The 15,927-nt window shown below is 38.8% G+C and overlaps 1 protein-coding gene across 1 annotated transcript in view; it reads left to right on the top strand.

The window, feature by feature from the left end:
• The window catches only part of TOX (thymocyte selection associated high mobility group box), a 311,716-nt gene that overhangs the window by 239,068 nt on the left and 56,721 nt on the right, over positions 1 to 15,927 (top strand). The window contains 1 exon segment of the mRNA NM_001102096.2: positions 13,986 to 14,267. Coding sequence (NP_001095566.1) covers positions 13,986 to 14,267 — 282 coding nt within the window.

Below are 15,927 nucleotides of genomic sequence, written 5' to 3'. Positions count from 1 at the left end.
CTGCTATGGATGGACGCTTTGCAGACCACTTTTACACTGGGTCCCCTTTTACTGTGCTTCAGAGTCAGCAGCTCCCCAGTGTCCCAGCCATCCACCACTTTTTCCAGGAGAGCAGGTGGAAGAGACCACTTAATGATTAATCAGGTGGAAAAGTTATCTTCATCAAAAATTGAATATAATGTGTAGAAAGCACTTCTTTTCTGTTCAGAGTTCCTGATACCAGCTCTCATAAACCCATCAAACATCCATTTAGCTAACGTTTGCTATTAAAGAGAAAGGAAATTTATTTTTTTTAAGCAGATGATGTCCACTCAGTGCTCTTTCCCCACAAAGAATCTGTTTTATACTTCCTGTACTTTCCATTTTTGTCTTAAGAGATCTTTAGCTTTCATATCACTTATCCATGAGCCCAGCCTAGACCCACAGCAAGATCTGTGCACTTATCTCCATTCAAAGTGTTCCGCCTCTTTCTTCCTTCTGGGTAATGTACTTCACTCACAAATGAATGGCGCTGATTGACAGGTGGGGCAATATAAAGAAAGGTTTTGATCAACTTGTTCTGTGAGAGCATAATTTATGTGGCAGCATTTTTAGTTAATGAAGTGAATGTTATAAAGATCCAGATGAAAATGATTGGTGTTCATGTGCCCATAAATACTTTTTAGAACCCAGTGAAAAATTCCAAGTTCTTTTTCCAATGTTAGGTCCATATTTGGGGTCAGTTAAAGCAAACTAATAAGACAGAGGAGCCTGGTGTGCTATAGTCCATGGGCTCACAAGGAGTCAGACACAACTTACCAACTCAACAACAACAAAACAGTCTCTCAGCTTATGTAACATCAAATGTTAATGTGTTTTATTGACTTCTTTCGGTTAGCACAACTTGATACTTCAAAATATATTCTGATTTATAGCCTTGAAACTACAAAATGTCTCTGGCATCCTAAGATTCAGAAGATAAAGCATTTGAAAATCAAATTGCTAATTCCCAAACAGATATCAAACTATTAGATTGCTTTATTTTTAAAAAAATATTTTGACTTGATTGTGCATTACATTTTTAAGATTTAAAAATAATCCTTCAGTGGAAAAGCCACATAATTATTTTATTTTTGTTCAGTTCTATCTCACATTATCTTAGACAAATCATTACTTTCCTGAAAATACAGTGGATACAGTGACCCTCCAACAATCAATTGGTGTGTCTAGTGTCAATAATACAGCCTCCAGGGGTAATTTCTACTCATTTCCATTTTCCAAATGTCTTCTTATATTGAAAAGCACTCTCAATTTTTAGTTTTGCTCACTGAAGTCTCAGTGCAATGCAGACAGATTGCCTGTTGCAGCATTATTTGCGCTTTTCAGAACCATCTGTCAGCCATTAGTTCTTTGCGTGGAAGTCACACGCCTTCCCTTGCAGTTTTGTAGTAGTATGCTTTCAGTTACAGAAATTAATCCCCTCTGACTTGTGTTACAGCATATCTCCCAGCACTGGGAGCTCTTCAAGCTCAGGGACAGTATATCTATGTTTATTTCTCTGAGGGTCTCTGATTAGTACCTGGCTCAGAGTAAATACACAGGAAAATATTTTGAACTGAATTTCCTACCCAAGAAATCAGTACATTAAATTCAGTCATTCGCGGTTCTAACTGCATCTTCCCCAGTAAGCTCTTTCAATATTACAAGGACACCTGTAAGCATCAAATCAGACACAGGGTCCTGTATCTTTGCCATTAGGCAGCCTGAGAGCAGCTCCAGCTGATCCACCCACTGCATAACTGAAGAATCCCTTCTTTGGGGTTTCAGGGGTCTGACAGTCTCACCTTGTTATTGTGAGGGTTAAATAGAGCTGTGCTTATCAGCTTCTTAGCACTGTGCTTGGTATATAAGGTAGGATCAACAAGTATCAGATATTAATAAGAGAACCTAAGACTACAGCTACCAAAGGCTGGCACTGAGCAGTTGGAGAGACTGATGGGTAGACAGTTGCCCACTTGGGTATGCGTGCGTGTGTGCGAGCTCAGTTGTGTCAACTCTTTGTGACCCCATGGACTGTAGCCCTCCACTTTCCTCTGTCCATGGAATTTTCCAGGCAAGAATACTGGAGTGGGTTGCCCTTTACTTCTCCAGGGGATCTTCCCAACCAAGAGATCAAACCTGCATCTCTTACATCTCTTATATCTCCCACATTAGCCGGCAAATTCTTTACTACTACACCACTTGGGAAGTCCTCTTGTTAGGTATAGACTTCTTGTTCAAATCGGTTGTACTAAGTTAGTTTCCCAGAGAAATAAATTTAAACTGTGAAAGGTGTGTTTGCTATTTTTTATAATGGATATGTCAAAAATTTTATGCCATCATCAAACAGGTTTATAATCATGCAGAACTGTGATTTTTTTTAACTCTTTTGACCATAATTAGTCTAATTTCACCATATATTTGGTAGATGTTAAACCTGTAAATGATAGATAATTCAAATTCTTAACTTTAGTGCTTTAAAATTAGCCACCATTAAAACCTAATTAATGGTTAAGTGAGTCTATGTTAGCGGACATTGAAAGATCGAAAAACTTGAAGATATTTGTCCAAATTAAAATTGGAATATGTACCTCATATATTTTAAATGAACATGTGTGCCTCTGTAATAATAATTTTATTATCACCAAGCTACAGGATAGAGTTTTAATTATGACCTTTCTATCAGTAGAAGCCATGTATTTGGGATTAAAAACCTATTGCTTTAACTAGTCTAGTTAAAGACTATAGCTTGATACATTCTGGGCTCCAACTTTTATAAAAACCAGAGAATACTTCTAATAACACTTTTCTAATTTCATGGTTCAGTGCACAGTCAGTAAAGATTTAAATAATTCAGAAAGAAAGCCTATTCTCTCTCTTTATTAGAAGTTTGAGTCATGCAAATTCTTTAACATTAAATAGGTTTTTAACCCTTTTAATAACTTTTTATAATGAAATTTATTGGCAGTTGTTTTAAAGAAAGGGTTTTTATATTAGCATGAATAGCATTCAGTAGTTTTATGATTAGAGACCTTGACCTTATGTGACTCAAAGTGTATAAAAGCATAAATGAGCAAGTAATGTTAATATTAACTAAATTAGGTATACCCAGAAATATAGAGACTGTATATAACTACATTCATCCCATTATCTAACATGCTATAAAATTTTGGCGGACAAATATTTGAATCTTTTAATTGTTTTAAAGGAGCTTAAGGTCACTTACCAAGTCAGACACTTTTAAGGAACTGAAAGACATTGTAATTTTCCTAGACCAATTTTACCAAGTCATTAATATTATGCTCAATAGGAGAGGATTTCCAGCCTCTCCTATCTTGGTTTCATGCTATTTTAATGTTTTATAATATATTATTAAAAGGATTATTGGAAGATTTCCATAATAACATACTAATTTTAAAATGCACTTTTTTCAAGTCCCCAATAAGTTGGGAGCATACAAATATTCTGTATAGGAAAACTATCTGGGCCAAGCAGAATACAGGTTTTAATTTTGCCTCTTGAGATGTACTTTTAAGGGAATGTCATGTGTATTTAATGATTTAACAGCCTCTAAATGAACTCAAATATCACTTTTCTGAACTGATATTAGGAAGTCAATATTCCACTTGACATCTCCACTTTTACTAGTGCCCCATTAATATTCCAGTGGAAAGTATGAAATTCAGTTAAATTTTCAGGTCTGAGTATAGTATTAAAAAACCATTTCAGCGGACTTGTGATGCTATAAATACACGGAGCAAGTTCTCATAGAAAAACCACAACTCCCACAGGGCATGTCTTATAACATTTCCCAATTTTCTTATCACCTATTCTTCCAATCCATTCTTTTTGTTTCAATGCACACAATCCTTTGAAAGAGTTCTGAAAATAAGGCACATTATTCAGTCCCTTCTCTGAGAACATCAAAGCAGAGGAAATGTGAACAGACATTAGCATGTTTGAATACACCTTAATATAAGATTATAGCCCTGTGAACAAAGCACTGCCTACACTTTGTAGTACAGATATGAAAGACAGGATCTGTACAAATAAAGGACTTCACTGACTAATCACAGGTAGACCCTAAGCAGACTCACAGACTCCTAGCACCAGAGGTGGACAAGTGTGTAGGAACTGCTAACTCAACTGTTTGGAGAACCAGAGTCCCCCAAACCCTTTTAGATAAGGCAGAAATTTCAGTCTGTGAGCTTTCGTGTCCTGCCTTTAATTAGAATTATGAGAGCTGTCCTTCTCACCTAAGAGCCAAGCTCATCCATTGCACATCTGTGGGTCTGCTTTACTTGTGCTGGGTAGAGGAACCTATTCAAGGCCCCCTGAAGCACAGTGTCAAGCTTGGTAATACTGAAATGTTGATGGTGTAACCATAACAGCAAGCAACAAAGAGTGTTGACATGAAACAATAAAAAATGCAGTGCCTCAATCTGAGTAAAAAAAAACATCTTTCTAACTGTGCAGTTAGAAAGTATCAGTCTATCCCACAAGCTCCCAGACATCATTTTGATCCAAAGGAGAGATTATATGCACAGAGTTGATGGGAAAAAATGGTACACTATGAACTGCAACATATTTTTATGCATTAAAATTTTTTTGAACTTTGTATCTCCCAGTTAGCCTATTAGCACTGATCAGGGACTATTTACTTTCTCACAGCAAACCCCTGTGCTGTGTGACATGAGCTGCCCAGCTTTTCTCAGAGAAAGTCTCTACAGATGCCAGCTTTGGGCTGCCGGAATGCTTGGTCACAACCATGTTAGTGGTTCACCATGAACTAGAACTAGTCAGGGAAAGCAACCCAAGGTTGATAGCAAAAGATAAATAGCAGCCTCTTCCACAAAAAGGAATGCATGGCAGCATCAACCACAGAATAAGTTTACATTTGGCAAAATGTCTTCATGGTTTTTATTTTAGTTAATCCTCAAAATTGCACTTTGAAACAAACATTTAAGGTCAGCACATTTCTCTCATATTGGTCTCTTTAAAACTTAACCTCTATCGAACAAACTACACCTCACACTTTTTATCACATTTCCTGCATTAGTAAGAGCTTGTAGGGAGGGATTTCTGTGTGCTTCTCACTGTTGTTTACCTGGTACCTAGAGCAGTGCCTGGCACAAAGGAAGCACTCAATCAATAATTGTTGTTGAAAAATTGTTATCCACCTATTTTGCAGAGGTGGACAATGAGGGCCAAGTAAATTAAAAGTAGGATAACTCATTAGAACATAGCTAGTCTGATGTCATGAGCAGGGTTCCTTCCACCGTAACACACTCCCTCCCATCTGGGAAAAGGAAGAGAAAGAAATCAAAGAAAATGGTATAGAATTGCTTTTCCAGTTTATAATAACGAATCCAGATGCATACACTAGTGCAACTCAGGTGTTTCTTTCTGCACCTAGGGGATGTAGAAGTCGAGTCCTGTCGAGGAGGGTCAGTACCTGGCAAGGACACTGAGGACATTTAGAGGTTGAGGGTCCTACCTCCTTCTGTGGCTTTCTGTCTTTGACATTTGATCTTTGGTTCATCCCTGGAAGAACACACAAAAGATTAAGTTAAAATTTTTTAATTAAAAAATTTAAGTGCTCTTTAGCCAGTGTAAATTTTAACCATGATGTTTAAAAACTTTTGATGATGTTTTCCTCTATCATATCAAGCCCCTTGTGTAACAAGGGTCCCGATTCATGGGAGAGGCTGCCATGAGAGAGAGACCCCGTCTGAAGGAAGTGGATGGTCTGGTGCAGTGGGAGCGCCTGTGGACATGAGCACTTGGTTTCCAGGGTGGTTCTCATCTTCCCCGAGGATTGTAGTCCTGGAGAGTACTATGTCTATCCTTTTGGCAAATGTCTAATGAATTATGCTTCAGAGTTTTTGCTTTCTTGTAATAATTAGTTTTCTGATGACTATCCTAACTAATGGAAACATCCCCTAGTGGCTCAGACGGTAAGAGATCCACCTGAAGTTCAGGTTGAGGGGCTCCCTAGGTGGCGCTAGTGATAAAGAACCCACTTGCCAATGAAGGAGACACAGAGATGCTTGTTCAATCTCTGGATTGGGAATATCCCCTGGAGGAGGGCATGGCAACCTACTCCAGTATTCTTGCCTAAAGAATCCCAAGGAGAGAGGAGTCTGGCGAGCTACAGTCCATAGGGTCACAAATAGTCAGACACGACTTAAGTGATTTAGCATGCACCATCCAAACTAGACTACAGATGTTCCATTCTAGTGCATTGTAAAGAAACATGAATCTATGCATCCATATTGTCTATGGGAAGAAAAGTAGACTCCAAAACAGGGTTTTTTTGGAACATCAAAGTTGAAATCAAGTTATTCTGGTCAAATACTGAGGATAAAAATACATTTTCATAAAAATCCTCAATCTTTTTTTCAAACTGCATTTTTCCTCATTTTAAAAAATTTAACATGTGCTATACATATGTATTTCCGAGATTTCCCCTCTTCTGATGTTAAATATTGGTCTTCAGAGTCAGAAATCTAATAGTCAAAAGTGTTAAAGCTTATTTAAAATACATGTTTTTAACTAATAAGTAGATCACACAAGGAGATCACATAGAAATGATTTAATTTGTTTGGACAACAAATAATTTAGCTCTCTCTTGGAAATGCATTTAGGAAAATAATAAATTTGATTATTAAATTTACCCATGCATTTGTTCGGGTGTATACATTTACATATTAATTGAATCCCTGGCAAAAATATGTAATCAAATTGGAGACTTAAATAATATCAACATTTACATTCTTCTCATAGCCTCTTAGAGTGCATTATTCCTAAGAAAAATGGAAACGCTTAGCCTTCCTGGCCTGATTAATCATGCAGGGCTGGATGGAGTACCAAGAGTAAGGCTCAGAAGCTTTTCTTTGGATGCTGAGAACGGTGTATGTTTGATAGTGTGTATTAAAGGGACCGAGAGTAAGCACTTGTCACAGCCTAAGCCAGAGGGGTCTCCTCATGGTGCTGGGAAAAACACTCCACAGCAAAGGGTGTCAAATGCTGACAGACAGGGGTAAACGGAAGGGCTTCAGAGATTCCTCACGTTCTCTTGTTCCTGCTGCAACTGGCAAACTTCCAAGCCTCGCCTGCAAAGCCCATAGAAAGCAGCAGCTGGTGGAGCCGCATTAGCAAATAAGGCCTCAGGGCTCCCCATGTTCCAGGCTCTGTTCACCAACTGCTGTTCACTCAAACAGCTGGATCAGAGCAGAGAGAGCCAAGACGTCGTTCGAGCTTTATGTGTACAACTGTTTTGATACGGATTGTCTGCTGGAGGCAGTGATAATGATAGCTTTCAAGGCTCGCACGTTGGACTCTGAAGGATGCTGATATTTGAAAGAAGAAAACAGACTCTGAAGGATTGGGAAACACACAATTTTAAATACTGAAACTCGGGCCTTCATTTGTTCTGATGCCATTCAAGTGTGCAATTTTAACACCCTTTAGTTACTAATACAACTAATGTTTTAAGGATTTTTTTTATTAGTTATACACAAAATGTTACTCATTTTTTAAAACAATAATCTGAGCTGAACAACCTGGGTATTATTTCCTTTTCCTTTTCAAAGAGAACCCAAGAAAAATAACATGCAAACGTGTTTAAATCTGTATCAGAGTGGGCCCACAGAGTCCTTCTCCAGCTCTTCCTCAGCCTGGCACTCTTACACTGTAGGTGTGGGCCAGGGGAGAAAAGAATGTTATATTAGCATCAAGCCATGGATGTAATAGGCAGGTCAGGAGGGGAGAACACATGTTATCTGCTTTGGTTTCCTAATTGATTTTAACTGAGCCTTTGCTTTCCATTAATTGGAAAAAGGTTTTGAAGGAATTCATTGAAAATCTCTTCATCATCATAATCCTCCTCCATTACTTTAATTGACATTTTTTAGTTTCTATAATTAAAGAACAATATTAATCCTCAACAAAAACCTGTGAAATTTAAGGCAACAGTTCCAGTTTTCAAAAAAGTGAAATCTATCCTCTAAGTTCAATGGATCAGGTTTCCCCAATGGGGAGATAACTATTAAGAGCCATTCAAGACTGAAATGCCAATGAAATGCCGGACTTTCAGTCAAGAAAAAAACAAAGTTCACTGGGCTTGAAATAAACAAAATGAGAAATGCACACACAAGTTAGAAAGCACCTTGAGACATTTGAGTCCTAAGAATTTAGCAAATGAAGTTCCCAAAAGATCAAGGATTTTTCATATTATTTGTGTAAAGCCCAAGTCATCAGTCCTAAATATACCCGAGCATCTATTTGATGAAATTCAAGATATATGTGCTGAGTATCTACTATGTGTCAAGGTCTGTGCTAGATATGAGGGCTACGCTGGTAAATGAAGTAGATTTCTATCCCTGCTTTTTTGAATTTATAATCTATTAGGGTGTATCAGGCAAGATTAGTTCTGCTATGTACAACAGAAAATTCAAGAGGACTGAAAAAGATTGACCTTTACTTCCCTTCCACATTACATACTCCCATGGTAGGTAGACCGTCCGTGGTCTGGTGTCTTCATGATAGTCAGACACTCAGGCTTCTTTCCGTGAGTCCAAAAACATTAGGGTGCTGCCTCTTGGTCCAAGACATTTTCCTGAGCTCTAATCACCACACCCACATTATTTCCAGCAGAAAAAGAACAAAGGAAAGTGAACCCTTCCTTCAAGGAGATTTCTTGGAAGGACCACCCAACACTTTCATTTATATTTCAGTAGCCAAAACATGGTCACATGACCATAAAGCTGCAAATAAAGGAGGCAGTGTCCTCTGTGAGCCAGCTTTTTGGCTCGACAAGCTAAATACCAGAGGCTTGTCCCTCTGGACCAAAGTAAATGAGGATCAGAGGGTACAGCTTGAGATTTCTGCCACAAATGGAAACAGACAGTATTCATATTTTCTTTTCATTTTGGGACTAAAGCTAGATGAAGTTCACAGGAAAAAAATAAAGATCATCATACTGGCTAAAGTCAGTTTGTACTTGTAATGTTCATTTCTTCATTTATACACTGACTAGGCAAGTGTTTTTAGAATACTTGAAATGCCTAATTTAACTAAAAGAGATCTCAGGAAGGATTGAAAAATGCTTTTCAGTTCAGTTCAGTTCAGTTCAGTCGCTCAGTCGTGTCCGACTCTTTGCAACCCCATGAATTGGCAGCATGCCAGGCCTCCCTGTCCATCACCAACTCCCAGAATTCACTCAGACTCACGTCCATCAAGTCAGTGATGCCATCCAGCTATCTCATCCTCTGTCGTCCCCTTCTCCTCCTGCCCCCAATCCCTCCCAGCATCAGAGTCTTTTCCAATGAGTCAACTCTTCATATGAGGTAGCCAAAGTACTGGAGTTTCAGCTTTAGCATCATTCCTTCCAAAGAAATCCCAGGGCTGATCTCCTACAGAGTGTACTGCTTTAGTCATGTACAAATCAAGATTACCTTGTAGAAATACATACACACTTAAGAAATTTAAAAGTATTGCCCACAAAGAAAGTATAAGCAGAATGCTTTAGCAGTTCAGAATAAGGAGGTTCTTGAAGCTTTGTAGATGAGCTGACTTTTGAACTTTAAAATTTATTCAGTGTTTGGATATGTGAATATGATAATGGCATCATGGAATTGTGACAAGAACACAAACATGTAAAATAAGCGTATTTTTACTCTAATCTTTGTTGGTAGAGAGAGCTGAGACCATTTAAGCTCTACCATCCTCAGTAAACTTGTGTAAACAGACGTTTCTGCCTCAAAGGGGAATTATAAGGCCCAACAGGTGAAAAAGTTCTGTGCAAACTGCAAATCACTGAGCAAAGTATTTTTTAACTGTTTTTCAAATTTTCAAACAGCAACTCCTCAGAAAGTGAATGCTGAAAGAGCAGCATAGACAAGGCACATGTTCAAGGGAGAGAGAGAGAGGCAAAGAAAAGCAGTTAGTTGGGTTTAGTTGAATAATTAGGTGTTTGATGGACACATAAGGAATAAAGTTTATTTGGAGTCTTGAATAGCATGCCAAAGAGTTTGGATTCCATTTTGGAGGCAGATATCACTGAGAAGTGTTTGAGTCTGACTCATGGAGATTAATTTTACAGCACTCTTTGGGGTGGATGTGAAGATGTTCTTTTTATTAAACGTTAAGTAGCTGTTGCAAGTGAAGAGGTAGTGAAAGCCTGAAATACGTGAATGGTGTGGGGTGAGAGAAGGTCAGATGGGAGGGGTATTTTGGAGCCGACTGAGTGGAACCCACCAGAGTTTGATAGAGAAGGAATTAACCAAAAATTACTAGAACATTTGGAGTAGAGGTGATGAAGAGGATGAAGGTGTCATCAAGAGAAACTAGACACAGAGTACAAAATAGTTTTGAAAAAGAAAACTTTGTTCAGTTTTCCAGCAGGGGTGATGTCCAAGTAGTGATGTCTAGCAGAGTTAGACCCAGAATTGGGGCCAGAATTATACATTTTGATTTAGAAATTCCCCACTAACAAAATCGTGATGCATCTTAGCTGGATGGAAGAAATGTGACTCAGAATGTTAGGGAATCTTTTAGGGGTGGAAAGTTGTAAAAAGAATAGAAGTCAATGGCAGAGCCAAGAGGAGTCAGAATAGCAGTTGAGACTAAGCATGACTTAAGTGAATTATTCACAATACGTGGAAAATACTGGAGAGTAACAGGAAATAATATTTTTCAAGTTGATGTTTCATATTTCACATTAAGATCTGTAGTCAGTCACTATCTTTCTAGAAGGAAACCAGTAATCAAAACATTTGCTTACATTCATGAGCTGACTAATTATTTTTAGTTTTCAGTAATCAAGCTTCCTCTAGTTTAATTTGCCCCATGTTATATATTAGGCAGTGATGAACACTGAACTGACTCCTATGAAAGCAGGCTGGAATGAAAAAACTCCTCCTAATTCAGAAATGTCACCAGGGGTGTTAAGATCTATTTCTAAGTGCATCTGAGGGCTAAAGAGATGAATGTGCTCTCTAATTTGTGCTTGCCACCCTCCACACAGGAGAAGTGGTCTTTGATTCAGTGTTAAAGCTGCTGTCTGCCTGGCCTAACACCATTGGTTACATGATATTTTGAACTAATGATAAGTCTATTGAAAAAGTGGTATCCTGTTGAGTGCTTCATGGTCCCTACCCAAACTGATTCCTTACTCCCTTTCACCATGCCCACTTCCTTCTACTAAAATTACAAAGGTGAAAATACAGCTTTAGTACTCAGAGATCTACTCACCACACTAATTAGCATGGGAGAATAATAATTTTAAGAAAATATTACAAAATAGTGAAAGAGATAGGTGCTATGAGGTGGAATTTGTAGGCATAAATCTGGAAACTCTGTGTGTAGGTAATTTAGAGATCACTTTCCGCCATGTCATGTGAAAACCACAATGTTGCTGAAAGAGTGAGAAGTGAGCTCCAGATAAGTTGCACACTGTTCAAGCTTGTAACTTGGGATTTCTGTGAATATCAATTAGTTACATACTTTTGGGAAAATAATTTAAAGTATGAATCTGTTAGTAAGCATTTTTAATTTACAGGACTCTACAAAACAGATATGTTTGAATATGCATGTAACAGCTTTGTTTGGTGTAGGGTTGAGAGAGGGAGCTGCCCTATGTATAGAACAGTACCCTTTATGGGCTCCCATTAGTCGGTGGCCACAATGAAACACCAGTTCCGCATGCTAAAAGTCTAAAAAAAAGCACATTATGACCTCAAGACCTTAGAGTACGGGCCTGAAAAGAGACTCAGTGGCACAACTTCAGGATAACCGTGAATGCTAGTATTGATCAGATTATAGAAGTTATATGAACAGTTACACAGGAACAAACACTATTTTAGTAAACATGAGTGGAGGCAACATGAATGGACTCAATAAAAACCATGGATTTGGGTAGACAGTTTGGACAGGTGTGTTTGATTATCTTTAATTAACTATAACTATCCCTTTAGGATACATAAAATATTGGATCAGCTGCTTAATACAGTAGAAAGTATCAAAGACTGGAATTGAGAGATGTAGGTTTTCACTCCAACTCTGTGATTTGGGTAAATCGTTTTTTAAGATCTCCAGGTTTTACTCATTTATTTATATAGTTATTCAACAGATTTTCAAAACCCCTCAGTCTCTTCTTTTCACTGAGAACATGTCACTAGGGCCTCTGCAGAGCTAACATATATCATCGAATAGTAATAACTGCTTAATGAGGGGTTTCATAGAAAGGAGAACTGTGAGCTGCTTTTGGAAGGTTAGAGGGACATGGTTTAAATTATGGGGGAAAAAGTTGATTTGAACCAGGAAAGCAATGCCTATAAAAGCATAGGGTCAGCCTAACCCATCTCCTAGGAGAGCCAAAGACTAGGATACCTAGAAGTGAGTCTGAAGATGAAGCAGTAGCAAGAGTTGGAAAGGTCAGAAGGGGAGTATTGACTAATATGATGACTTACGGTGGAGACAGTGAACCTAATACAGAGAACAGGGGCAGACACCTCTTCGGTCACAACTCCTGTTTCAGACAGGTCTAACTGGGTTGGTAAGATGCCTAGAGAACATTGGTAGAAGATGATTTTATTACCAAAAGAAAAAAATCCTATGACTAAGTTACCTATTGCCCTTTTCATTATTTCCATGTCATGGTAACATTTGCAGATGGGTAATTACTAGGCATTCTGACATTGTATGGGGTTTTTTTCTTAATGAAATAGAGAAAGGTAACTTTTATTTTACTTTTTCCATTCCCAAATGTAAATTTAACGTATATCTCTTCATGTTAAAAAAGAACTGCCCTTCTTTTTTCCATTTCTTTTTTCTCTCTGTTACTTTATAAATCTACCTGCATGAACTCCCCAGTACCCTTAAGCAAGAACAAAACTGAGCTGCTTCTGTAAGCCTCACAAAATATTCCCATTATTTTAAGTTTGAAAATGCCACAGAAATATTAAGTGAAATTCACCACACTGCTCTTATACAACACATTTGACCTCTAGATGCGTTAAGAGCTTCATCCTCCAATGCTTTTAATTCTAATCCTTGCAGAGACAAAATTCACTGCTTGAATTATAAGAGTGAGTCTCATTAAGGCTAAAAAGCAGTGACCCAGATAGCATAATGGATTAATATCGTGACCTTGCAACTTTAGAGCTTTACTTTCAAATCTGACTAGGTAGTCAAATCATTTCAATAGTCAATTAATCAATTGGTTAATACCAGCCTGTAAGTGTTCTAAGTCAGAAGTTCATAGATCATGTGGCCAATACTAGCCTATATAGAATTAAGCTGAGAACCATAGTATGCTTAACTTTCAAAACCTTTTTTAATTGATGAGAATCAAAGAAATGGATTTTCATGAATTACTGTGAATGCTGTAATAGTAGTGTAATGTTAATTGCTCAGTCATCTCTGACTCTTTGAGACCCCATTGACTATAGCCCGCCAGGCTCCACTGTCTGTGGGATTTCCCAGACAAGAGTACTAGAGTGGGTAGCCATTCCCTTCTCCAGGAGATCTTCCTGACCCAGGGATTGAACCTGTGTCTCCTGCATCACAGGCAGATTCTTTACATTCTGAGGCACCAGTGAATGCTGTAATCACTAATAATTATATAATATTGATACACTAATAAACACCAGTATTTTGAAACTTACACTATCAGTATCTGTTAATGATATATGTTTGCATTTCACTGCAGTGTAAAGAAGGACTGTAAATATAATTAACCAGGTCTTGAGTAATAAAATGTAATGTCAATGGATTTCCAACATTCTGTATTTTAGTATCTTTAGGGTGATACATACAGTTACGATTATCCTTCTCTAGGAGAAGGGTGGAAATGTGTATAGTTGACCAGGAGTTTAAACTTAAAAAATGGAGTTTTAAGGCCTAGGGATTTTTTTTTCCAGAAACAAGTTTTGTGAAAAATTATTCCTATCCATTTTTTGTAGATGCAAGATATACGGAACCCAGAAGGAACGCACTATAGCTCCCATCCTCAGATGGCAGCCATGAGACCAAGGGCTCAGCCTGCAGACCTCAGGCAGCAGCCGGGAATGATGCCGCATGGCCAGCTCACCACCATCAACCAGTCACAGCTCAGCGCTCAGCTCGGACTTAACGTGGGAGGGGGCAGTGTCCCCCACAACTCACCATCTCCTCCTGGAAGCAAATCTGCGACACCTTCACCATCCAGCTCAGTGCACGAAGACGAGGGTGATGATGCCTCTAAGGTAGGACTTATAAGAAATGCTTGCTGCCTAAAAAAAAAACTGTTCATTAGCACTTCCCCTGACTTCAGGTGGATGGAGGTAATATCATCCAAGTGGGAAGCATTGTGGGGGACTGAATGAGTTAAATCACCTGCTTGTCCAGTTACATTTTTAAGTTCCTAACAGATCCTTTTGGAGAAGGCAGTGGCAACCACTCCAGTAATCTTGCCTGGAAAACCCCATGGACGGAGGAGCCTGGTAGGCTGCAGTCCATGGGGTCGCTAAGAGTTGGACACGACTGAGTGACTTCACTTTCACTTTTCACTTTTCACTTTTCACTTTCATGCATTGGAGAAGGAAATGGCAACCCACTCCACTGTTCTCGCCTGGAGAATCCCAGGGACGGGGGAGCCTGGCGGGGTGCCATCTATGGGGTCGCACAGAGTCAGACACCACTGAAGCCACTTAGCAGCAGCAGCAGCAACAAATCCTTTAAATGAAAATGTACTAAACATAGGAGTAGGTTGCACCCACACAGTACAGGGTCTGCTAGTGAGTAAGGGAGAATAAACAAACATCTAGGACTCAATATCCAAAGTCAGGCTTAATTCACTGCTCATTCAAAAATATCTTTCAATTTAACTGCTTTATTTTAAAAAGGCAATATCCCAGGGTTATAATGATGGGTCTCTGTGTGTGTGATGGTTAGAGAAATCTCTGAGATCATCTGATCCAAACATGTCATATTTAGGATGAAGAAAAGAAGGGTCAGAAGTACTAGATGATGCCCTTCCAGAGAAAGGAGCCTGGGTGCTTCTTTACTTACCTTTTGTTAACACCAGGCCATTATGGTTGTCTGTCTGCATCACCTTAAGTTATCTGTATAAAGATGGGTCTTCGTTGTCCTTATTTTTGGAAAATTAACTACAAAAGTATTTAGCTCTTTAAAGTACTCAAGGCACCCTTGTCAAATGATTGTTTCATAACCAAGTATACTCTCAGTCAAGAACATCAAAATCATCTTTTTATTGCCTTGGTTATCAGTCAGGCGGGCTTCCCTGGTAGCACAGTAGTAAAGAATCCACCTGCAATTCAGGAGAAGAGGGTTCAATCCCTGGGGACAATCCCCTGAAAAAGGAAATGGCAACCAACTCCAGTGTCTTTGCCTGGAAAATCCCATGGACAGAGGAGACTGGTGGGCTACAGTCCGTGGGGTCTCAAAAGAGTCAGACGTGACTTAATCGACTAAAGCACCACGTCACTAAAGCATCTTTCAAATATGACCCCTCGAGGACTCTTGTCCCTGGTTACTGTGGAAAATACTGGCGGCTACATGCATACTTCATATTCCTCCTAATTTTTAATGCACTAATGAATTGTCACTTGTGTCAGTCTTTTGTTTCTTTTCACTTTGTGAGAATTTTGTTTTGGGGAAACAAAAGGCAATACCATGGGATTCTGATCTATACAGTTAACCTAACAATTGCTAGCTACACTGGAGAAGGCAATGGCACCCCACTCCAGTACTCTTGCCTGGAAAATCCCATGGACTGGGGAGCCTGATAGGCTGCAGTCCATGGTGTCGCTAAAAGTCAGACACTACTGAACGACTTCACTTTCACTTTTCACTTTCATGCATTAGAGAAGGAAATGGCAACCCACTCCAGTGTTCTTGCCTGGA

This window comes from Bos taurus, chromosome 14 (genome assembly GCF_002263795.3).
Source record: "Bos taurus isolate L1 Dominette 01449 registration number 42190680 breed Hereford chromosome 14, ARS-UCD2.0, whole genome shotgun sequence".
Classification (NCBI taxonomy): Eukaryota; Metazoa; Chordata; class Mammalia; order Artiodactyla; family Bovidae; genus Bos; species Bos taurus.
This window is presented reverse-complemented; position numbering and strand designations above follow the sequence as displayed.